Source organism: Embiotoca jacksoni, unplaced genomic scaffold (assembly GCF_022577435.1).
Source record: "Embiotoca jacksoni isolate LCO1_2020_lvr unplaced genomic scaffold, fEmbJac1.0.p SCAF_86, whole genome shotgun sequence".
NCBI lineage: Eukaryota > Metazoa > Chordata > Actinopteri > Embiotocidae > Embiotoca > Embiotoca jacksoni.
In genome coordinates, this window is record NW_027185443.1 from 686776 (window position 1) to 713036 (window position 26261).

Sequence of the window (26261 nt, forward strand, 5' to 3'; positions counted from 1 at the left end):
GCGTTTGATCTTTTTTTTTTCTCTAACATTTTAAACTTAATTTACAGACTCGTGGTGATTGCTGTGATGAACTTCTTGATGAATTTATTGACGTTATTTCTCCATCGGTTTCTTGAGGCTCCGCCCACACATTCCTGGGCGTCTGGGCTGTGAGGAGGAGGAGGAGGAGGAGGAGGAGGAAAGAAAAGGAAGGAAAAACAGCTGAAAAGTGTCTGTGGACCCTCAACCAGAGAGGAGATGATAAAACAACAACAACAACAACAACAACAACAAGTTTCAGCCTGAATCTGACCGCTGCGGCGCTTTGACACGTCCATCCCTCTTGAGTCTGAACCACACGGACCTCCTTCTCTTATTTCATTTCTTTTCCGTCACTCCCACAACTCGTCGGGAACTTTTCGGCGGAGTTGGAGCCGAGAGTTTGTGGATCTCGGTCGGACTGCAGTGCAACAGAAACCCCGCTGCTGCTGCTGGAAGAAGAAGAAGAAATAAGAGCCAAGCAGGCCGGAGAGAGTTTGTGCAGGAAATCATGGAGATCCTGGACAGCAGCGAACCGTTCCTGCACTGGGACCGGAACCTCAGCGAGCTGTCTGAGGTCGGGGAGATGGACTGCGTGCTCTACACCAATGTAAGTTATCGATCAGGGGATGTGTGCGTGTGTAGGAGGGGGGGGGGGTATAAAGAGTGATCGATCAGGGCGTGGTGACTGCTTCTGCAGACTAATCACCTTTATCTCACTTTGATGAGGCATTGATTGACAGGAGAGAGAGAGAGAGAGAGAGAGTGTGTGTGTGTGTGTGTGTGTGTGTGTGTGTGTGTGTGAGAGAGAGAGAGAGAGAGACCCGCACGCCCTGCTCTCCATTCACAAGTTGAGCCTTGAGGTCCAGGATGCAGCAAGTTTGTGCTCCAAATGTTGGACTATTTCCTGTTAACTGCACTTAAGTACAAATTTTGAAGGTGCTCTGCATTCATAATTTTCACGTCATACTACTTTATACTTCTTTTTTTGCAACATTTAGGAGAGAAATATTGTGGATTTTATTTACTAGCTTTGTTTTAAGTTTCTTGCAGCATTAAATCGCCTTTTAAAAAAAAGTTAATAAATGTTGCAAATCAGCAGAATATAAACGCAATGTTGAGGAGATGGGGTGGGGTTTTGGATAAATTTTGTTTTCATGCGGTTTGAGACACAAAATCTAAAGTGGATATGTTTAATTTTAAAAGCAGAGATAGTAGAAGCAGATCAGACACACACACACACACACACACACACACACACACACACACACACACACACACACACATATGCAGCGTCTCCTTCTGCGTTTTAAAGGCCTTCAGTTATGTAACCTGAAATGTGTCTTCCAGCCATACCTCTGTCTGAGTAGGACAGCAGGCCAAGAGGAGAGTGTGTGAGATGGAGAGAGCGAGGCCGAAGTGTGTGTGTGTGTGTGTGTGTGTGCGCGTGTGTGTGTGTGTGTGTGTGTGTGTGTGTGTGTGTGTGTGTGTGTTGTGTGTGGAGGGGCGACTGGGTTTACAGGGGAAAAAAAACAGCTGGCTCACAGGACGGCAATCGGACACCACCGAGGGAGAATGAGCCCGAGACGACACACACACAGTCGCGCTTATGTCCCTTCAGAGGACTTACGCTCACTTCCTCGGGACCGACCTGAACCTTAAACCACGTCTTCAATCAATAATTTATTGATTTACATCATGAGGACTTGATTTTTATGTCCTAAACGAAGTCGAGTCCCCACATTGTAGCTGTATAAAACAGACGCATGTCCCCTCACCGTGAGTTAAACACACACACACACACACACACACACACACAGAGGGATTCCTGCAGACAGGTAAAGTCTTGTGTTGTTAAAAAGCTACAGAGAGCGTTCAAGCTGTGAATGTAGGTCCTTTAAACGAGACCCGAGGCTACGGTTCCTGTCAAATACCAGCCGACAGAATGAAACCGTAGAGATCTGCAGCTGCTGCCGACATGTTGGAGGAAAATACTGAGTTAAAGAGACCGGCTTTGTTCGCGATGACACAGAAAAATCCTCAGTGAGTCGGATTAGCTGAATGTTTAACAGGAAAAAACTCGCATGGCTCGTGTGGCTGCAGCCTGTACAAAACGCTAGAGGGCTTTTAATTTGAAATGAAGGCTTTTAATTTGAAATGAGGGCTTTTTTTAAAATGCCATCAGCCATAAGCTTTCTATTTACCGCTCGGCCTACATGCTACATACACCCTCATCTGTGGTCATGAACGCCGAGTAATGACTGGATGAGTGAGAGATCGTAGAGGATCTCGGGATCGTTACGGGACGAGCCGGATAAAGTTTTTGGGAACTGGGACGTCCGGCCGTCTTTGCTTCAAATATCTGAAAATCATGACTTGCAACTGTATGAATGACACTTTTAGCAGAAAGAGCAAGTTTTACGTACAGATATCGAATCTCGCCGCAGTCGATGCCTCTTTCAGAGACTTTTCTTTTTCCTTTCTATGCGGTGAAAGCAGCGTTTGAAAAGTCTCAAACATGAAGTTGCAGCACCGACACACAAAGGCCAGGTTGTGTGAAAAGTGCAGTGGATAGTCTATATATAGTAAAGCATGAAGAGTGAGTGAGTGAGTGAGTGAGTGAGTGTGTGTGTGTGTGTGTGAGTGTGAGTGTGTGTGTGTGTGAGTGTGTGTGTGTGTGTGTGCGTACAGTCAACAGGACTGCAGTGTTTGCATCTCGGGCAGCTCGAGAAACAGACTGGAGTCTTTGTTCGTCTCCTCGGTCGTGGGTCGGCTCTCGCTTTCTGCTCCCGGGGGGGTTTTTGCTGACGCGGGATTCCTCACAACAATGTGGACCTTCTCGGTCGGTAGCATGTGTTGGATTCCCGGCCTCTACGCCTCTCCTCCAGGTCCCTCCCATCTCCTGTTGTGTTAAAGCTTTTCCTTTATCACAATCAGGTTTCTCAGGTTTTCGCAATAATACGACGACATCGGGGAGGTCGCGTACGACAGTCCTTCAAGTAACGATGCGTATTTTAGGCTTGGCCGTGTGGCGTCTTTTGTATTTCAGAAAACAAGTCCAGCAAGTTTAAGCGATCGTTTAAGTCGTAAGAATTGACGAGAGGAATGTAAAGGAAGTATTTGTTTGAAAACGTGTTTCTTTTAGGTACGACTAAATGTCTGCATTTGCGTTTAGGGAAATTCGATGGCCAATTCTTCTTGTCATCAACATCTGCTGTAGATGTGATTGAGGCATCTACACCGACGAGACTCTCGCGGCTTTACTCCAGACAGAAGTGAAGAAATATTTGTCTCTGTATGAATGACCTGAAAAATGAATGCAAAATGATGTAAAATAACTGCGAAGAGGCAGAAATGAACCACAAGATGCTGAATAACCGCAAAAAGATGCAAAATCACCACGAAATGATGCAAACTTTTCAGTTCGTGAGTCATCGTTTTCATGATCCGTCCACGCACGGACTACAAATGTTAAATAATAGAGAAACGAACGCGAAGACCGAGAGAGGAAGATTGAACCTCGACACCCCCAACTTAAATTCCTCTCCTGCTCTCGCTCACACTCGCATCTTTGGAAGTTTGGCACGCCGCTGAGCACATGTCGTCCTCGCTGCAGCTGGAGGCCGACATGCAGAGGACGAGGAGTGCGTTTGCGCCGCACACGCTCCGCGGGGCTTGGCATAACACGCGGAAAATACCCGCAGATAAATACTCGCCGCTGTCTTACGAAATCCGTTAAAGCGCAAGGATTTTTTAAAAATTTATTTATTTTTTTAAAATGTATTAATACAGACGAGGGCTCTTGACAGCTCGGCAGGCGCTCGGGGTCGAGGTACCGGAGCGCACGCGGCGCGGCGGGTCAACAACCTGCTGCGTGCGCTCACAGGGCCGAGCCTGTTCTCCGTCGGGGCAGGGCATCCTGCTCGCCCTCTGAATGGTCCGTGTGTCCGCTTGTAACATGAGTGTCAGTGTGCAGAGCGGCACGGTCGTTCAGGTCACGCACACGCACACGCACACACACACACACACACACACGTGCAGACACACACTCAGCAAACTTAGAATAACTGAATGCAGTCACTTTTTTTTTTTACTGCCGGTCGAAGGTCAAGTGTCGATACGTTTTCATCGTGCCGGTTTGTTGCAACCGGACCGTTCTCTTCATATTTACATTTATATTATATTTATAGCGACGGATCTGCCAGTCGGTTTGCGGCCTCCGCTGCAGGAGCACACCTGTGTGTGGGATTACGAGGCGCTCTGTGTAATTACTGCAGGTGTGGTGCCGGATCTTCAGGTTGTTGACGAACGCACAGCAGCCAGATAAAGACTCGCTGTTTATGATTTAGAGATTTACCGGCCGATACGGACAATCTCAGACTCGGACGGTGATATCATAGATAAATATGCAAAGATGTGCAGTAAAATTCAGATTGCTCACAGTACGGTGCACAGAGGGTTGGACTGCAGCCTGTGATTCTCCTAACAATCAACTGATCAGCACTTTATTTCATCGATTCATTTCCCACAAGCCGCCATAATGTCTTTTAGTTTTCGCTCATTTTTGGTCTGAAACCTTCAGATTTTCAGTTTACTGTCAAATATGTCAAAGAAAAACAGAAATGTGTCGGTTTCGAGAAGCTGAAACCAAAGTTTGCTTCAAGAAAAGTGACTGAAATGATTCGTCGATTGTGAACATAGTTTGTTGATTGATTCAGAAAATCGTTGCATCTCTGCTAAAATACAAAAAGTAGGAAACTTTTCGTAGAATTAGTTGCCATCTTGTTTCATTGCTTCATTGTTCAGACTGCTTCTTCATGTTTTCATGGTGAATGTCATTCAGTTGCCTTCAGGCTAATTGGAGTTGACGATTGACGTTTTGTCCAGCCAACGAGATTCTGAACGCGAGAATTTATGTGGCTTCAGTGGGCGGGGCTTATACCAGAAAGAAGGAGTGTCTTGTTGTTGTGAAGACTTGTTGTTGTTGTTGTTGAATAAAAAGTGCATTATAGGGTTTTGTAACTGAAATATCCGAAGCAGAATCGATATCGAAAACGAATCGGAATAGATAGATAGATAGATAGATAGACAGACAGACAGACAGACAGACAGACAGACAGACAGACAGACAGACAGACAGACAGATAGATAGATAGATAGATAGATAGATAGATAGATAGATAGATAGATAGATAGACAGACAGACAGAGATAGACAGACAGACAGACAGACAGACAGACAGACAGACAGATAGACAGACAGATAGACAGATAGATAGATAGACAGACAGACAGACAGACAGACAGACAGACAGACAGATAGATAGATAGATAGACAGACAGACAGACAGACAGACAGAAATATTTGTCCGATTTTTCCACTCTTCCTCGCGTCAGCAAAGATTCACATCCAGCGTTTGTTTTTTTTTGTTTTTTTTTGGTCTCCAAAAAGTGACAGTGGTCTTCACATGGCACACACATGGTCGCATTTTTCCTCTCTGTCAAATCTGATGCAACTCTTCTCTCGACTCTGAAAGTGGACTGAGACTCGGGCTGGCTGTGGGCGGGCGGGCGAGCAGCAAAGCGAAGGTAGTAATCAGTGCGTGAGGGATCATTATAGAAAATCCACAGGAGCCTCGGTTCTGTGAGGCGAAGCTAAATTTACCTCTCGGTCGGTTTTCCTCCTCTCTTCTCTTTCTTTTTCTCTACTCGTCCTCTCTTCCTCTCTACCCCCACTCGCTTTTACTTTCACCACCATAAAAGGTTTTAAAAGGTTATGTGTGTGTGTGTGTGTGTGTGTGTGTGTGTGTTTAGCAGGATTTGGTTTGTACACTCAGCCGTTGAAAATCTGCTCACTGGCCACTCGTTCTTTCCCTCTTTATGATCTTTTCCACTTCTTCCCGTTTCTTCTGAATCTCTTCGGACACGCTGCGACGTCGGGAGACCTGCGACGTTTACAGGATTTCGTTCAGTGTTAAAAACTTTAAAGTTGTGGAATCGACACAATTTCAGTAGGTTTAGTTGTTGTAATGAGACTCGGGACCTCCTGCTCCAGTATTTCGGGTATTAAACATCAAAGTGTGTAAAGCTGCTAAACTGCTTATTAAAGTGTTTGAGCAGCAAGAAACACTCGGCTTTGATGTGGTTTGATTAGTAGCTCATAACTGGCTCAGAGAGTTTAACATGGACAACCCCCCTCCACCCCACACACACACACAGTGAGTCCAACCCCCCCACCCCCCGAGCGTGAGCTCAGGACGAGTTGGCTCCTGTCTGAAATGCCAGAACCTCTGCTGCTGCTTCACCTCTTTGCTTTATGACTTATTTCGTCTTTCTTTTGCTCCCCGGCTGTTTATTCTCTCAGATTGTCCGAATTTCACCCATAAACGTCCATTAAATTTCTTTAAATTCAAGTTTTCTTTTACAAATATCAGATACCAACCAAGCGGAAACCTCGAGGCCGTGACGAAGCCTCGAGTTCGGATTTTGTCCGCCGACGTCTTTGCTAGTTCGGAGCGGTTTGGAGCTGAAATTGACCATATTTGGGGGATCTGACTCGATCTGATATATATATATATCAGATCGAGTCAGATCCCCTGCAAGCTCCTCCCTCAGCTCCTATATATATATATCTATATATATATAGATATATATATATCAGTGCAAGAGTACAAGGATTCCTGGAGGAAGATGGAGATGGCTGCAGATCCTGACATTTATTTTAATATTCTGCAGAAACCTTTGCAATCACTTTATGTTTTCTTCTGAGGATCAGCGTCGGCTAAAAAAAACCCAAACAAGCTTTGAAACGATCCAAACTGAAATGTGATTTACATTTAAACTCTTGTCTTTTTCTTGCACGAATCTTTTCACTGTACGAGACGTGAACAAGCCTGTCCATCCAGGCAAAGTTCAGTGTGTGTGTGTGTGTGTGTGTGTGTGTGTGTGTGTGTGTGTGTGTGTGTGTGTGTGTGTGTGTGTGTGTGTGTGTGTGTGTGTGTGTGTGTGTGTGTGCGCGCGTCAGTGCGTCAGTGTGGATGACTTCACATTCAAGCATGTGCCTCCCTGGCTTCAGAAAACTCGCCCCGGCGCGCCCCAAACAAGTCCCCCCCCCCCCCCCGAATGTTTTCCTGTTCTGAGGATTAAGAAGCTCAGTGTGGGGGACTCAGCGGGACCGGCGCCGACCCAGATTGTGTTCTGATTCTACTCTGTAACAAATGTTGTTCAGGAGGAGGAAACCTGCCGCAAACAAGCAGATTAACACAAAGAAACACAACAGAGACGACTGATGACTTCAGTTTAGCTCAGAATAAATCCCCAAATCTTCCCGTTAGAAAAAAAAAAAAGGTGGAGTTTGTGTCGGTGAGGTAAACGAGGAGGAGTCGGGTTGAAGGAGTTCGGCTGGACGGACGTCAGTGCGGCGGTCAGTAGTCGAGAGTGCGGAGATGGAAAACGTTATTTCATGTGTGAGCTGACCCATTTTTTGTTATTTATTTATTTTTTATAAGGATGATGACAGACAGGAAGACAGCTGTTCTTGTGTTCGACACAAACAGCGCTGCACCTGACAGGAAGTGCTGTCTAAAAGTTGGGATTTTAATAATGTACGACCAACATTTCGCCCCATATTGTGTTTAACTTAACCCTGGATGAAAAAAAAAAAAATAAAACACCGTAGATAGTTGCACACAGCTCGGTACCACATCTTTGTACGAGATTTGTTTACGTAAAAATACAGACTTTTCTTCACGGGTATAAAAAAATAAATAAATAAGGAGGTGAAAACTTCAGGCTGATGTTGCGTCATGTGACTGAGTGAAGTCATTGTGGAGTAACTGGGGGGGTCTGGTGGGGGGGGGGTTGTACTCGGTGATCAGTTAGTGTGACAGAGTGGAAAGTGTGTGTGTGTGTGTGTGTGTGTGTTACTCTGTGTGTGTGTGTGTTTGTGTGTTTTGTGGGGGTTGAGTTTTGAACTTTTGGGAAGCTCCAGGAGGGATTTTACTCAAAGTTGAAAGTTTTTTTGTTTTTTTTTCCATTTGTCATCTGGAGGGTCTGTTTGTGCTGTTTTACACACACACACACACACACACACACACACACACACACACACACAAATTCAATATCAGCCTTCAGATAACGTCTGAGTCACAGTTTTGAACTTTGACTCGAGATGTTTTCCACTATTTTTAACAAATTTTCCTGCCGTGCCGGAGCATAAACTCCGACATCCGAGATCTTCTATTTAAACGTTAGTGAGTCCGCACTGACGTTTGGTGTTAAACAGGAAGGGAACGTTTAAGTTCTGGAAACATTTTTTTTTTTTTTAAAGGATCTGTTGTGATTTTTGTCTTTGTCTCTTGTGTGTGTGTGTGTGTGTGTGTGTGTGTGTGTGTGTGTGTGTGTGTGTGTGTGTGTGTGTGTGTGTGTTCCTGTCCTCGCCGGTGGGTGGAGAGCAAACAGCCCTGCTGGACATCACGCCTGCTGAAATTCTCTGTTGTTTACGTCCGTTAATCATGACTCCGCCCCCGCCAAGTATTTTGTTTTTTGTTTTTTTTGGAAGAACCGAGTCTGATTGGTGGATGATATCTCTGCAGATGTGTTGTATTCATGGTCCCTCACAGAATATGAGCTTCGTGACCTTTAACCTAGTACAGAGAAGAAAATCAGGTTGCAATTGTTCATTTTCTGAACTTTTTCAAACTTATTTTTGTTGATTGCAAGTCAGAAAAAAACATTAGAAATAAATAAGTCGGAAAAAAACAAAACAATGAGCCGAAAAACACTAAAACGCTGTGAAGCTGAGCGGCACTGCAGAATCAAGCGATAATCCTTTGTAAGTGGGCCAATACAAGCGATACCTTTCAAACACGCAGAGTTAATCGTCAGCTACTTTATTGGATTACAGAAGTGCTCTTACAGACATTTTTCAACATTTCCTCGTTCCAGCCTCTCGGTTGTGAACGTTTGCTGTTTTTAACTTTTTATTTTGGGGGTTTTAATTAAGGTTAAATGTCATCTTGGACTCCGAAGAATTTTTCATCTGAATTTTGGGCATTTTTGTAGACATATTGGTGGAAAAAAAAAAGAAGCAGATTAATTGCTTGAATTTGAATGAAAGATAATCATTCATTGCAGCCTTCGTCTCGTTTCTGGTTTTCTTTTTTTCTTTTTCCTTTTTCCTGCTTTTTTTCTTTTTCGTGGTGAACTCGTCACGTCTTTGATTAGCGGGTTGTTTTTGGTTAATCGGCGGTGGGATCGATGTCGGGGGGGAATCTGGGTCAGGGAGTGTCTGCGTTGTACTCGTATCCTTGTGAGAACCAGCTCCAGTTTCCCTTTGGAAATGAGGACGTTTTTGTTATGCGAGGTCATTGTGGCCGAGCTTCAACTCTTCGTGTGTGTGTGTGTGTGTGTGTGTGTGTGTGTGTGTGTGTGTGTGTGTGTGTGTGTGTGTGTGTGTGTGCCAGTAAATAACACTGGGAGGGAAACCTAAACATGCGGCTTTCCGTGAACTTTGTTGCTTATTTAACGTCGGCGTCTGTGAGCTGCGTCCTGTAAGCACTCAGACACAATCTAGACATGTAGGCTTGGTACTGCCGCCCCCCCCCCCCCCCTCCCATGTGAGACCCAGATAGCAGAAGCCCCCAAGGTCTGTGATTTGTCTTCTAACGGTATCAATGCCACACGGAGACAAAGCACCAGCCTCAGGTGATAAGTGGTTGCAGGGTGATTTATGGTCCTTGGGGTTATCGCGGTTATCTCGTGCGCGGTTTGTCTCAGCTGAAGACTCCAGTTGTTTTTGAAGAGATTTTTAATCTTGCTTGTTAAAGTGCAGGTTGTGCCGTGTCTCCGGAGGGCTTCTGGGATTTCTTAGACATCAGACACGGAGCAGTCATGGCTCGCCAACGTTTCCATCTGGTCTGTAGGCAGGTCGCTTTTTTTCTCGGTGGTTGTAGACGCTCGTCAGCGGACTCGGTTACCGTAACGACCGGATGCCGGACTCGCAGAATCATGAGCGTTTCCCAGACTTCGGTTTTGACCTCATCGTCTGTGCCAGCTGTGAATTCTTGGCTCCTATTTTCACCGTACTTCATTTCAGCATGTAATACACCCATCAGTCCACTAGAGGACACTGTGTTGCCTCGGCGTGAAAAGTACATGCTGGAGTAGGACGTCATATGACAAAGTAAAAAGACCACGAAAAGGAGGAGATTAAGGATGATTGGATTGAACAAACCCAGGACTGTCACCCACGAGGGCGGCGTTCGAATCTGTTACAACATATTTAACGTACGTCCAGTAAGTTACATGACATTAGCGCTGCGCCAAACACACAAAATGAATACAAACACACAAAATAGTCAGATATAGCAGTCCAAGGGCTCCTACAATTTAGATGTTGTAACCTTGACATTTTGAATTGTTAAAAAGTGCTACCAAAAGTTAAACCCCTTTCTGCAGCGCCCCCTGGTGTTCGGATGCCGGCGCCTACGACTTGTTTACATGTGAAAACAAGTTGCTCGTTAAAATGTTTATTTCATACAACAGTAAACGCACTATAAACTACACATATGCAAAATTAGCAGTTTATAGATTAACAAAAGTATCTTCCAAACCATGTTGTTGTTTTCACTACTGAGTGCAACGTTTATGGGCTGGAAATAGAACCTGTGTGTGTATTTGTATGTAATGTCTTACCTTTTTTTATTGAGATCAAATACATTTTTTTCTATATAAATGTAATGCTCCAAGTGTCTTTTTCAAATTAAGCCATTAACTGTGGTTCGGTGATGTTGCTATGAGAAGTTATTTAGCATTAAATACGTGTACATTTGAACAGTTATCGACTTGTTAAGGTGACTTCTCGCAGGACAGTTTGTTTAACCGGCAAGATAAAAGTTCAGATATTAATTCAACCTTTCGTACGGTTTTATCTGGTTCTAATGGGACACGTGTCGGTGATCTGTGACCGTCCAGTGAGCGGTACAATCCAACGTCCTGGATCCAAATCAGACCAATGAGTCATTCAGTTTTCCCCGATATGGATTCACATGTGTGTGTGTTTGTCTGCTTTATTTAGTGTGCGTGTGAAGTTGTGTCATCAGCAAAAGTACACACAGCAGATGAGTCCAGGGCAAGGTACACACACACACACACACACACACACACACACACACACAACAATACACACACCAACACACACCAGGACAGAAGCAGCCTGTGTGAGTCTTTAGGACCCTCAGACGGTTTTTTTTTTTTTTTCCGGTGTAGTTTTTCACATCTGGTTTGGCTTTTTGAGGAGGAAAGTGTTGCATCATCAGACTTTCCTCTTCGTCTTCCCCGTCGAAGCTTGAACTTCTGATCATTAAGGGGTTAAAACAGATGCAGGTTTCAGAGGAATTACAGACCTGGAAAGGACATTCCTGCCCTCCCAACTCGCACACCGTTAATCTAGCCGCTAGCTGGCGACCGACGCAGCTGTCGAGGCTTTTATGGTCGAGTCCCGTCGTCCGCCGCTCCGCCCGGTGACAAACTTTTCAGGAAACTGGATTATTAGTGAGTGGTAACAGGATATTTGGTGCATCCCAATGGTTTATTTGGCGCTAAGCCTTTTAACACAAGTCGTACTATGGTGGAGATGTTGTTTTTTTTAACATTTCAAAGTATGTTAAGGTTGTTTTTTTTTTTTTTTATAATTGCCTTCACTAGAATAAAAATAAAAAAAAGATTTGAATACTCACGCGAATAGAAACACTTCAGGTTTTTGAACAGCTGTAGTAAAGATGACGATCTGGTCTGTTGGTTGGTTGGTATCCCGACAGTCATTGGATTGATTGTCGTGAAGTTTTGGGCAGATTTCAGCGCCCCCTTCGGACTTTTCACTTTGGTCTGAACCAAATTAACAGGTTTTGTTTGTTGTGACGTCATAATGAAAATAATATAGTGTAAAAAGAATGTAGTTCTCAATTCCAAATGAAAAGGCCAAACTGAAATGTCAAAGAGAGGAACGTAAGCATGTCGGACAAAGTTATTTATTTCTCTCCCAAACTGTCAACGCGAAACCAAAACAAATAAATATGAATAAAAATTACAATGTCACAAAAACATGAAACTTGATTTGAACCTTTGTCCGAACTTTCAGGTGTTAAAACGCCGTTGCTCAACAACTACCGGATGGATTGACATCAAACCTTTTACACAAGTTCTTGAGATGGATTCTGATAACTCTTCTTATCCCTTGTTTTCTATCTCGCGTCATCATCAGGTCAAAGTTTTAACTCCCATTAACCTCCGCTGTACTTTGTGCCGTCGACTCTCTGTCCTGTTTTTAACGCCTCGTTTTCACCATTTTCTCTGCTCGCTGAGTTCAGCAGCCTCGTCTGACCTCCTTCAGACTCTTCCCCTCCGTCACTGTTTCCCTGATTAAAATCAGACATGTTAAAACTATTCTGAACGGGCGGCGTGTCTTTGGCTGACACGAGATTTCCGTGCCGATGTTTTCGCCAGAGCTGGAGGGATAATCGGTGTTCGTTTTCCGCCTCCTTCTGAGGATTTCATTGTGGCTTTAATTAAAAGATTACGATCTGTATTGTCAGCGGTGCTTGTTTTCTGTGTGTGACGGGAGAAAACTTTATTCAGAAAATCACGAGAGCGGCCTCATTGTTATATCGCCGCAAGTCCCTCGGAGCAGTCGGTGACCTACAGATTTTTTTTTCTTTCTTTTTGCCCTACTTCCAGTTTAAACTCCCAGTTTTCCCATTTCGACTCTTTTGTTTCCCCGCTGGAGAGTGTCGAGTTACCGTCGGCCCGAAATAACACGTCTCCTCTCCGCGAAGACAAAGAGGTTTCTGTGGCGTGTGATGGGCTACACCCGGCCGGTGACCGACTCCTGCAGCCCGGTCGCTCGCACACAACCTCAAACTGCGACTGCAAAAGAAATGCCAGCGAGCTCATAAAGCCTCGCTGTGTGTATGTGTATGTGTGTGTGTGTGTGTGTGTGTGTGTGTGTGTGCGTGCGCAGGCGGAGATGGACCTCTCCCATTTCCTGTTCTTAAACAAGACCAGGATTTATTCCTTTCTTGTCCTCACGCCGGGAGGCCTGTTTTTTTTGTTTTGTTGTTTTTTGTGTTTGTTTGTTTGTGTGCACATTTTAAAATGATTTTAAAGGTGTTTTTTTTTTTGGGGGGGGGGGGGGGGGGGCTTTTCTGCTGGATTGTGAAACAGGAATGTGGCATCGATAGAAAAAAGGGTGGCGTCAAACATCATATAAACCAAAACCCACTAATGATGTCTCTGTCATGTGTGTAATTACTCCGCCCTAAAAACTGCATCCCCCCTTTTTTCTTTTTCTTTTACCGTCGTGGAGTTTTTGATGGTTTCTTACTAAATGTTGTTCCTTGTATGTTACTCACAATCATTTTGTTTTGGTTTATTAGTCCCATCTGCACACCAACGTTAGCATTTAGCTCCAAGTAGCTGGCCCGGGCGTCGACTCTTGATCTTGTTTCATTCATAGATTTTCAACTTTTCTCAGCTCAGCAAACAGGCTCAGGAAAATTAGACTTTTATGGAACCTCTTGACTCTTTTCAGTGAGAATTGTTCCTGTCAAATAAAACAATAAATAACTTTCCGTTGGATAAACGCTGAGATGTTAACGTAAAAACACATCTTCTGGTATTTTATGATCACAGTAGGACCCCTAGCTGTCAGTGTGTGTGTGTGTGTGTGTGTGTGTGTGTGTGTGTGTGTGAGCTTGTAAACTTGTGTAATCAGAGTTTGACGTATAAGATGGCTGTCAGCACTGTGCAGATGTCGTTGCTAGGCGACAGCGGGAGGAGGTAAAGCGTTGTAAATGTTTGCCTGCAGTGCGAAGGGCTTAGGCACTTGCACATTCACTTTTACACACACACACACACACACACACACACACACACACACACACACACACACACACACACACACACACACACACACACACACACTGTAGCATACATTAATATTAAGGGTTGATTAAAGTGACACCAGCTAACGATGATTATTCTGGAGGTCAGAAATGGACCCACTGGTGGATAAATGTGTAAATATTTGTCTTCTCCCTCTTGAATAGATTCACGGTATGCTGTCGATGTTTGCAATACAAACACACACACACGCACGCACGCACACACACACACACACACGGAGGCCTGACGACGGGCCATATAGGGCAGCATACGGCAGTAGGAGTGTGTTTTGTGTTGATGAAGTGTAGAGGTCATTTCGACTGTGTGTGTGTGTGTGTGTGTGTGTGTGTGTGTGTGTGTGTGTGTGTGTGTGTGTGTGTGTGTGTGAGAGAGAGAGAGAGAATAGTAGTCGTCCTCTCTTTTTCAGTCTGTAATCGAAGCCACATGTTTGACCTTCGGCCGTCCAACCTACTCCTGTTTCCTCTCTTCCTCCATCTTGATTTCACTTTCTCTCTTCATGCATCTCCCCACACACACACACACACACACACACACACACACACACACACACACACACACATCTTGTGTCTGATGTTATATAACTGAACTAAGCTTGTCTGAACTCTGCATGTTTCTTTTCTTTTCTAGTCTTTAATTTCATGTGTGTGTCTAATTTAAAGTCTTTATTTGGGCTAAAGTTGCCCTCGGAAACCTTCCTCCTACTCTGCCTGCCAACAGGATTTCAGGAGTCGAGGTTGCATCAGACATTTTTTTTTTTTTCACATCCTCTCGGAGTTGAAGTCAGGACAAGACTGGAAAAAGTCTCGTTTTTGTTTTTTTGTTTTTTTGAAGTGAATATTACGTATCTGTCAGACGAGTTGAAACCGTAACGACCTCACGGTGGAAAAATACATTTCTGTGTAAAAGAATAAAATGAAGATGCACACAGAAAACTTGAGAAGAAGTCATCCTGCACAGAATTTGCCACAATGGTGCAAAAATGATTGTTAGCGACAAATGTACGGAGGTTCATTAATGACAAAACTAAAAAAAGATTTGACATTTCACACGTTTAAACACAGGACAGTTTTAAAAGCAAAACATTTTGCATCGTGTCAAAGTTGCATTCCTCCAATAGTTAATACAAATATTCTCTGAAGTGAAGATTTGCTGACTTTCTCTCTTTTGTATTCCTGCAGACTGAATATCTTTGAGTTTATCAGACAAAACAAAAAACAACATTTGAAGATTTCCATGTGTCCAAACAAAAGTGCTTGAATGCGTCGAATTCAATTCCTGCATGTTCGTAGACGTGCAGGAGTCCATCTGTCTGTCGGAGTTGTATGTCAAGAAGTTATCAACACATCTGCAGAGGCTTTTTTTTTTTTTTTGCTTTGTCTACCTTTTTGTGTGCGTGTCAGTCATAACATCTGAAACATGGAGGCAGATCCACACACACACACACACACACACACACACACACACACACACACACACACACACAGTCACCTTGTGGAGAGACAGGAATGTGGTGAGGGAGGGGAGGGGGGGATGAAAGAGGAGATTAAGGGTGGGATGAAGAAGAAGGCTTGTGTGTGTGTGTGTGTGTGTGTGTGTGTGTGTTTTTAATGTATCACCACACTGTGAATCACACACACACACACACACACACACACACACACACACACACACACACAGTTAAACAGTGGTTAGTCAGGGGCGGTGTGTGTGTGTGTGTGGGGGGGGGGGGGTAGTTTTCAGCCGGTGAAACATAATGTTAAAGTGTGGGATGATCTTCCCTGAAGCAGATCTGGTGGGAAGGTGCCAATAAAGAATTGAAGCGTCTGTAATTACAGACCGTCTGTCACAGACTCCTAACGATGCGGCTTTCTGATAATTATCTGTCTGTCTGCGTGTGTCTTCGTCTCTGATGGGATCTGAAATACCCTCTGCACATATAATATTCACAGCGTTTGATGTGCGTGTTTTTTTTTTTTTTAATTCTGCAGCACTTCTCCGAGTTCCTGGACGACCTCTCCCAGGATGCTTTGCTGGGCCAGCTGCTCAGCGACCCCTTCCTGTCCGGTGGGAGAGGAGGAGCGGAGGCCATGGAGGGGGAGGACGGCAGCGACCTGTCCCCGTCCTCCCCGCTTCCCCCGCACATCACCGCCGAGCACAGCTACTCGCTGTGCGGGGACAGCCGACCCCAGTCGCCCCTGTCGCACCTGACCGGAGAGCAAGGCAGTGACGCAGGTGAGACACGAGGAGACAGACCGGATATTAAAGTGCTCGAAGCTTCGTAATGGTTCCGGTGCGGAAGTGTCTTAAGCTGCAATACCACCGAGTGCCACTAGAGGCTCCTAACAGCCTCCCGCTCCATAGACTCCCATTCAACTTCTCTCATGAAACATGAAGTCAATATTTTTTTCCCCACAAGTAATTATGGTGTTTTTAGCTAAAGTCGCTCCTTCTAATTAGTTTTCTGGCGGTCCATCCGAAATTAATCCTGCCATTAATTAGAAAATAAGCCTGTTTTTTTGGGGGGGGGTGGGGGGTGGGGGCGATTCTGTTTGATTGACAGGCCAGTGGTATAGTCAAGTTACAGCTATCGGTGGGCGGGACGTAGTATCGTCGGGTTTCCAATCAGAACGAGTATTCAATAGTTTTTATGTGAATTTATAACATTTATTACTTTTCACAACCTGGCAACCCAAAAGTCGTTATTTTTGATAGATTATTACTGATTTATAAAGCGGTGCCAAATAATCTGTTAACCAACTTGTAAACCGTTTATAAAATATGCGCGTTTGCATTGTATATTACGTGTATTACCTGTAGATATATTTTCCTTATTAAATAGACAGTTTCCCGACTGTTTGCACGTCCTGCTTTGAAACTAAAGTGAATTAAACAATCAGGCTGAATCTGATCTAATCTTGTACTTTAAAAAAAAAGAGAATGAAATACAAAACAAAGTCTCACGCTGTCTGTCCTGCAGCAGAGTCTGACTGCGATGTGACCGAGTGGCCGATGGAGCAGGAGGAAGCCATGGAGGGCCTCCTGTGCGAGAGCCCCTCTCTGCTCCCCACCCTGTCCCTCTCTCTGGGCTCCGCGGAGGGGCCCCACGCTCCCGAGGGCCCCGCCGTGGCCCCGGCCGCCTCCCCAGCTCAGACCACAGTCGGCAGCAACAACCCGGGAAAAGGCATCAAGGTGAGAGACCGGGGACACGCCAGGAAACCTGATGTTTGTGGTTGTTTTTTCAGAGTTTGTAACGCCCGTCTGTCTTCTCGTGTTTCTCTCTGCGTGTTCGCAGATTAAAGAGGAGAATATCATCCCGCAGATTAAACTGGAGCCTCATGAAGTGGACCAGTTCCTTAATCTTTCACCCAAAGGTCAGTTTTCAAATTCTTTTCCACTTGTTTGCATGTCAGTCGTCTGGTGCTGCGAGGACCCCTGCTGGCTATTTGTTTGATGACAGCTGATGAGATTTTCCTCCAAAAAAATGCACAAAAATTTCCGTGAAAAGCTTTTTTTTTACATTTAACTCACTTCAAATATAATTCTTAAATGCTATTCAATTTGTTTTTAATATCTAAATAGTCTCTCACATCCCATGAAATTTTAATTTCTGCCATTTTGTTTCTCTGAGACCAAAACTCCCCGTTGCCAAGCTAATCAGCTAACCCTGGTCTTTCAGGTCTGGAGTCCCTGCAGATGCCTCCGACTCCTCCCAGTTCCCACGGCAGCGACTCCGAGGGCAGCCAGAGCCCCGTCCACGCCCCGCCGGGCCTGTCCTGCCCCACCTCCCCCACCAGCCCCCCTCCAACCCAGGCCAGCCTCAAGGTGTCGCCTCGTGCCGCCTCCTCCCTGTCCAACTCCCCTCTGCTCACCGCTCCCCACGTAAGCACTCCCAATTATTCACCCGCAACATCGTTATTATAACTAATCAGCACAAAATGTGCCAAAAAAAAGTATACTTTTGAAAGCACATTTCATCATAAAATGTAGTTTTTCTTGAAATCGGTGCAACAAACTGTCTGTAAATGTTACTAACTGTTTTTCTTTATATCGTCACAAGTTCTTATGACATGAACTTTGCTTTTCTGCCCTTTTTGCTGATACAGTACAATACAGAAACATCATGTGTCGAAAATACTAGCTTTTCCACCATTTTGAGTTTCTTGTGAACATCTTTTCACCTTTTATTTACTGATCGTATAATTACATACGCTTTCCTTTACGCCGCAAATGCCCAAAAGAAAAGATACCGTGGATTTCATTCATATTTTTTGAGACACTCACCCAAAAAAGAGACACCTACTTCCCAAAAAAATATTTTTTTTTCACTTTTATAATCAAAAACACATTAATTGGCACCTTTGACTGACTGACTTGTGTCTCGTTGTCCTGTAGAAGCTGCAGGGCTCCGGACCGCTGATGCTCACCGAGGAGGAGCGTCGCACGCTGGTGGCCGAAGGTTACCCGGTTCCCACCAAGCTGCCGCTCACCAAAGCCGAGGAGAAGGCGCTGAAGAAGATCCGCAGGAAGATCAAGAACAAGGTGCATGAAGCAGAACATCATATTCAGTCAGCTGTTAATCGTAGTTTAAATCAAATGTCAGTTCAGGCAGGCCACAAAGCGAGTATCCATTATGAAGACATCTTGAAAAATAGGAATATTGATAAATCTTTGGTTTGTTTACGCTCATAAAAACACAATTATGGGAGAAAATGTTTTTCATGAAACTAAATAAACTGAAATCCACCTTTTTGCCCAGCAGCCATTTTCAAAAAAGTTAGTATGCTTTATGCCTTCGAGTCCCTTTACTGGCTGAACACTGTAACCTATAAACAAATATATAAAGCAAACTAACTGTTTGTTATTATTTCTTATTTTTTTGGTTTCTCTCAGATTTCAGCTCAAGAGAGTCGCAGGAAGAAGAAGGAGTACATGGACGCTCTGGAGAAGAAGTAAGTCCTTTGTTGTTCTTTCATCGTATGAAGTGTGAAATGTCACAATCGGTTTGTAAGTAAAAAGCAGAACCACAAATTAAACTCTGACAATTTTATTACTGATTGAATCATTGATCAAATGAATCAATGAACCATTTTAAATAATCTCCTGTTTGAAGAACTTCATCCAGAGATGGTAAAGTTACATCTCTGCTGTTGTGTACAGAATAAAAGCAGCAAGATGTGATGAAGAGAAATAAAAACAATGTTTGCTGTCAAAAAATAAATGTACAATAAACGAGAAATACTGCATGAAACAAGTTATACTGTTATAGTCAGACAATACTGAAATACATGCAGCATTAACAGAACAGAGAGATACTGGCTATGAAATATTAACAGAACATAAAACATGTCAGATTAAATTAACGATGCATGAAGGTGGCCGAGTTCAGTTACTGACCCTGCAGTACTCCTCTCTGACCACAGGGTGGAGACGTGCTCCAATGAAAACAACGAGCTGCGCCGGAAAGTGGAAACTTTGGAGTGCACCAACAAGTAAGAACAACACGCATATTCTCACACACACACACACACACACACACACACACACACACACACACATTCACACATCTCGGATATGATTTATTCAATTCACATCAAAGGTGCTCAACTGCCATGAAAATGTAATTTCAGCTCCTGAAATTGGAATATTTTGCAGTTTTTTTTGTCTCAAACAACAAATGCAGCAGCTTCTATACTGCACAGCTCTATGATATCATCACTCCACGCAAAATGAACGCGTGAAGTTGTGTCTTCCCTCTAAGATGCTTTCGTGTGTGCCGGTCGTGTTGTTATTTCCGAACACGCCTCTGCTAATTGGATCTTAGCAGCAAATGCGCGCTAATCTTTAGTTTTAGCCCCATTTAAACGGATCCTGGAGCCCATCAGAAGCACAAACAGATCTTTGACAGGGGGGGGGAGGCGAGGTTGAGCTCTTTATAGATACACCCTCTGTCAACACAGATGAGTGAGCCACAGAAACGATGACAGTTTGGCTCCTGTTTCTCACACAGAGTCAAGGGTGGTGCCAATCAAAGCAGCAGGAAGTTAACGAGGACCTGAGAGCGTGTTAATGCAACACCTTCAACTCTCTGCTCTTCTCTTCACAAACCTGTGAAGGCGTTTGTTTGTATCTCGGACGCCAGAGGGAGGGAAGGAGGGAGGGAGGGAGGGAGGAAGGGAAACACCGACTCGGTTTTTATTATTTGCAAATAAAGCTGCATCAAAAGCTCCCGGTGGATCTGTTCAGCGTGTTCAGCTGCAGTTTTGCATCAATGCATAATCATGAGGCTATTTTAATGTAAAAATGCTCGAGCTGCATCAAACAGAGTGTGTTGTTTGCTCTCGTTATGCGTGGATGAACTTTGTGTGTGTGTGTTAAGTATAGCTGACTGGATCACAGCTGTTATTTGGGTCTCGCTTTGCACTTTGTTAAAAGTGAGCTTCACCGTCACTGTGGAAAGTTTAATGAACCAGTTGTGTGTGTGTGTGTGTTTTGCAGGTGCGTCTGTTGTTGCCAGTAATTATCTGCCTTACTAATGAAGCAAAAAGCGAAGCAAAATTCTTGCGCAATATCTTTCTAATGCTGAAAAGAGACGTTAACAGTTAACAAACGTTACTAAAACACGTTGTTATAATTACATATTGATTGCAGGATAAAAGATGGCGGTGAATAATGATGGAAAAGTGTATTTTTTTTGTGTGCAAATCCTGCATTAAGTAATAAAATAAAAACGGTTGTTATGCTGAATGGCTCCTTTCAGATACATTTCTTGCATTATCAGGTTATTATTTCTGATGCATTAACACGTCAGCTGTATTTTAACGTTGTAGCTGCAGTAAAATGCAAATACTATAAACTGTAAACTTACCGTACGACAGTACAGTGTTGTGTATTGTGTGTCTAACCTGTGTGTGTGTGTGTGTGTGTGTGTGTGTGTGTGTGTGTGTGTGTTTAACTTGTGTGTTGTGTATTGTGTGTCTAACCTGTGTGTGTGTGTGTGTGTGTGTGTGTGTGTGTGTGTGTGTGTTTAACTTGTGTGTTGTGTATTGTGTGTCTAACCTGTGTGTGTGTGTGTGTGTGTGTGTTTAACTTGTGTGTTGTGTATTGTGTGTCTAACTTGTGTGTGCGCTCCTCCGCAGGTCTCTGCTGCAGCAGCTGCAGTCTCTGCAGGCGGTGGTGGCAGGAAAAGTCCCCAAGTCCTGCAGGGTGGCTGGCACCCAGACATCATCATGCTTAATGGTATGTGTGTGTGTGTGTGTGTGTGTGTGTGTGTGTGTGTGTGTGTGTGTGTGTGTGTGTGTGTGTGTAAACAGGAGATTGTGATGATGAAACATTGATTCTCATATTGAATTGGAAACATCTGCTTCCATCATTCATTAGCAGCTTAGCATTTTGTGGGATTCATAATTTATTTATCCCTCTCCTCCTCCTCCTCCTCCTCCTCTTCCTCCTCCTCTCCCTCGGTCTTCCTCTCTGTCTGCCTGTAGGTGGTCGTGTTGTGTTTTGCTCTGTTTTTGGGGAGTTTCTATCCCAGCGGTTTGACTCCGTGCTCCACCGTCGCTGAAACGGGCCTCGCCTCCAAACAGATGGCCGTCAAAGAGTCCTACACGGCCACAGGTAGCCACGCACGCTAAAACTACACACGCATGATCACAGACACGATTACACGTATGACCACCTGGTCACGATTGGTTGAACTGACCACAAACATTCTGCATAATCATTAGAATCATTTCCATTCAGACGTATAAAAACAGCTGAATTCAACTAACAGAAATCACTGATCTCTCATCACCGTTTCGACGTCGTTTTGCATTTGGAGGTTCGACCGGCGCTCTTTTAATGACATCATCTCGTCGTCCGGCCTTCTTGGCACACGACCAGAGAACACGAGAACTTGTTTATCTTGAAGCGCCTAATTTGAGTATTGGCCCGACCGCATTTCGACGAGCAATCTGTTGACATCACCACCGTGAATTTAGTCGCAGAGCCTTTTATTTAGAAATTCTACTTGTCACACATCTGTAAAAGACAGATGTGAATTAACTGCAGCTTAAATAACTGTGATGTCACTCGTAGTGTTAAATCCATACTGAATTTTCACCTGACTGCAGATCATTTCACCTCTACTGGGTGTTTTAGGACCTTCCAGCTCGTTGTTTTGGTTTTCTTGTCCCGAAACTTTAATGGTTTTTTAGTCACTCTTTAGGCTCTCATCTTTTCCCCTTTTCAGATGCAGGAGAGTTTTTAACAAAACAAAAAAACTTTGAAAACTATTAGCGTAGCAACAAATAAACAAAGTTGTGGAGAATTTAGCCGCTAAAAAAACAAAACAGAAGCTAAAGTAAGAGTGAATATTGGACAAATGAACACAAAAACACAACTTTGAAGTCGATGATAATTATAATATCTTTTTCTGGATGTGTAATTAGGCAAGTTTTTGTCAACAATTTAGCCAGATTAAATCAAAACCGTGATGGCGCTGGTTGTTGTTCTGCACCCAAATGATCGAACAAAATAAAATGAATGCAAGTTTAAGACCTGCAGTGAGTGTGAAATATCATCGACTTCACCAAACTAACAACATTGAAATAAACGATCACAGTTAAGTTCATATTTTGAATGACACAGAAATACTTTGGTTTTCATTATAACGCAATATATTCATGTATTTATGTAGCTTAGACGGGCTACTTAAGCGAAGTGGAAGTAGACACACGCAGATAGTTAGAGTCACTTTTCAGTTTTCAGCTGGACTGACCTGCCCTGCTGTTTCCATCGTAATGAATCATTAGTTCCCAGCTGTAAAACTGTGGAGCTCCATTATAACATCGCCACTAATCAGATTCCACCTACAGCGGTGCAATAACAGCTACAGAGACTGATGAGAAGAGTTGACCTTTCACTACATCCTCTCTGCTGCCCCCCCGCCCCCCACACACACACACAAACACACACACACACACACACACACACACACACACACACACACACACACACATTCACTTTTATAATACGGTGCAGATATATAATTTTCTTAACAATCAAATTCAGTTTCCCGTCCTGCCCACACACACACACACACACACTCACACTCACACACAAAAGCTGAACTGTCTTTTCAAAAGGCAAACAATAACATGCGGAGCTGCCATGTTATGAAGCGTGTGTAGGCCGGTGTGTATTTGTGTGAATGATTGCGGTACTTGTCGCTGCGTTCAGCCTGAGTAGTTTTATTAAAAGTTTATTTTTCTTTGTGAGATAAAGAAATCGCAAGTTTTAGGAAATCCCACAATGCATCTTGTCAGGCGGTGGTTCAGACCCATCAGAGTACTGTGATAGCTGTCGGCGTTCATAAAAGAACAAAACAGCAATGATCTGATGGGTTGAAATTAGCCTGACAGTGATGGTTTATCCAATCAAGTACCTGCAATTTTCCAAAAGGTATATAAAGACATTTATATCGCTACAGTTTCTTCTTAAACAGCAACATGTCATGAATAACTCAAAATAAACTATTAAATTACAACTTTTTACAATTTTTTTAATTCTGTTTCAGTAAAGTCCAGGAGTCTGTTATCGACCTTCGAGGACGAGCAGCCGCACCTCCTCGGCCTGGGCGGTGAATATCCCGACCAATGGGAGGACACTCCGGCCGTCGTCATGGCGGCGTGGCGTCGCTCGGAGCAACAGAAGCTCAGCGTGGAGCCCAGCCGGGTGGAGACGCACCCGCCGTTCAGGAACACGAACAACGATACGCAGTCGCCGGAAAACCTGCTGCTGGACCTGCACAGGTAAACGCGCACGAGTTGTGGGCAAGAAGCGGCCCGTGGGCCTAAGTTGGCCGTCCTGTAAAAATCTTTGGTCCGCAGACTTAAGCTGAAGTTTTTCTTTCTTTTTGACATTTTGCTTTTCTCAGAAATCTACTGTAGATAAAAATGTAAATATGAAGTTCATGTAGAATCTCAATACTGCACAGTTTTTTTTTTACCAAAGAAATATTAACACCTGCAGCCTGCCGATATATATCAGTTTTATTTTGAACATCATTATTCATTTGTTTTTAAAATTTAAAAAATTGTTTCATGCCATCTGTATTGTGTCTCAGGTCTCTGGAGCAGAGGGCGAACGGGAGCAGTAGTAAAGTGATAGAGCTGGAGCGAACGGTCAACGAGACCTCCTGAGATTGACGTTACCCTCCCTTCCTCCCCGTGATGACCTTTGACCCCCCCCTCCCCACCACCACCCTTTCCATTTCTGGAGCATGGTTCAGTGTCCTGGAGCAAACCTCACACTGTAGCTCCCGCCGCTGATTGTTTAAGGTCATTTTTATGGCCCAATCAGATACACTGTAATGATGATGATAACGAAAGGGGCACTGGTTGCCTTCGTTTTTGAAGTAAAGTTGCACTGAATAGTTTCTTCATGAGTCAACTTACCGGCTGTAGTTGTTTGAATCGACCCCGGCTGTGTTAAAAAAAATCACATTGAGATACTTTCAAACAGATCTAGTGGAAAATGTAGCGCAGATGTGTTATTAAAATATGACATGTGAGGCTTTTTACAGGACACTGATGAGGAACTCTGTATTTATAGAAACCTTTTTTTTGTTTGTTTGTTTGTTTTTCAAAGATTATTGCTCTTCGTAGCTATTACATGTTTTTATTTCATTCCAGTAATGCATACATCCCATTTTGATACTTATTTGTGTTCATACTGTATTTTGTGTTTTTTTTATTTTCTATTGTACTCTTTTATATATTGTTCACATTTTCTTCATCTGTTTCAAAGTTTCATGCAGCGAGGGCTTAGCTTGGGGTCTCTGCACTCATTTTGAAAATACGCTTTGAAATGATTATTTTTTAGATGTTGAAAAGTTCATAGATCGGCTGTAAAAACTGAAACGATGTTGTGTTTAGGTTTGAAGGAAATAATTCAGGGTGTCTGTCATTTACATTTTTGGGATGTTGGCCGATCGCTCTTATCTCCGTGATTTCCACAGTAAATACTGACTGAAATGTTGAAATCAAATCTAAAGTGGGTTATTTAAAAAAAATATATTTTATATTGATATTTGACTTGTGGGGACCCTGTTAGCTGCCCTATGCATGACCTTCTAAACTATTTTATTTTGGTTCTTTAAAGCATCTTAATGGGTTACATTTGTCCATTTGAGCGCAAAAATAGTGAGCGTTAGATGAGAAGACTGAATCCACTGTCGTATCTTCACGCTATATGAAGCTAGAAGCTCATATAGCGGCTTCGCCCGGCGTGAATTCGGGGAAACGGCTCGCCTGCTTCTGTCCAAAGCTAAAAAAAAAAACGTTACGTATCAGCTTCTCTAAAATACTCGCATTAAAAAAATGATCTTATCGTATTTTGGGCGTGAAAGCAAATCAAACTATTTCCCTGAATGTCAAACTATTCTTTGAAAAGAATATTTTGATGAGACTTTTTATTTATTTTTGGCCTTTAACCCTGCGATGTTTTTTACTTGCACACGTTAGCCGTCAGCTCCAAGAGTCTTTATTTCTACTTTTCAGCATTTGCCAAAAATATTTCTTCCCAGAAAAAAAAAAAAAAAAAAGTATATATTTTTGTAAATATACGTTTTGTTAATAAATAGGAAAGTCTAAACGTGTCTGGGCTCTGTAGTTTATGAACCAATCCGTAATTCAATCCGACCCTGTTTTTGGATTCTTTGTTGATAAATTATGAACGTACGATGGCTTTCTGTTAGTTTTAGTTATCGATCGTGACTATTTAAGTCTTCACTGCCCACTTAATATCTGAGCTTTACGGAAATATGTTCTCCGATGTTGTAAATACAAACTGTTTGATGAAAAAAATCAGCAACATCCACCGTTTGATTTAAAGTTAACTTAATTGTATTTTACAACTGAGGGTGACTTTAAAACTGTCAACACAAGTAGTTTGTGGTCCAGTTTACAGACTTGGAAAATAAAATGTTTATCTAGTTGTCATGTGTTTATAAAAGCTTTGTAGACCAGTGAATTTATTATCACGTATTTATTGTCAAGTCTGGATGTTCGTAGGATGCATTGATGACCGTCTTTAACATTCCTCACTGCAAATGTTCTGTAGCAAAGATCATCAGAAACTCAATTTATTATTTTGAGTTATTTTAATAGAAAATTATCCTCCAGTTACATTGTAAAACGAGCAGCCAGTGGAGTTCATTTCTTTGTGTAAAAGCCAGCCTGAACTAGACTTTCTGTCTTCTTGCTTTCAAATTAATAAAGTATTTTCCTTAGTAAAAGCATA

The 26261-nt window shown here is 43.2% G+C and overlaps 1 protein-coding gene across 2 annotated transcripts; it reads left to right on the forward strand.

Moving 5' to 3' along the window:
• On the forward strand, nucleotides 1-26261 carry creb3l2 (cAMP responsive element binding protein 3-like 2). 2 transcript variants are annotated; one of them, XM_069139849.1, is made up of 12 exons: nucleotides 1-628; nucleotides 15968-16211; nucleotides 16960-17168; nucleotides 17272-17350; nucleotides 17656-17858; nucleotides 18372-18518; nucleotides 18870-18928; nucleotides 19400-19468; nucleotides 21116-21215; nucleotides 21464-21593; nucleotides 23536-23770; nucleotides 24085-26261. In XM_069139849.1, the coding sequence occupies exons 1-12, from the start codon at nucleotides 530-532 to the stop codon at nucleotides 24158-24160; spliced, it is 1650 nt and encodes a 549-aa protein (XP_068995950.1). In that variant the 5' UTR covers nucleotides 1-529; the 3' UTR covers nucleotides 24161-26261. The 2 variants fall into 2 exon arrangements, with proteins under 2 accessions (XP_068995950.1, XP_068995949.1); XM_069139848.1 differs by having other exon boundaries at nucleotides 2-628; nucleotides 16957-17168.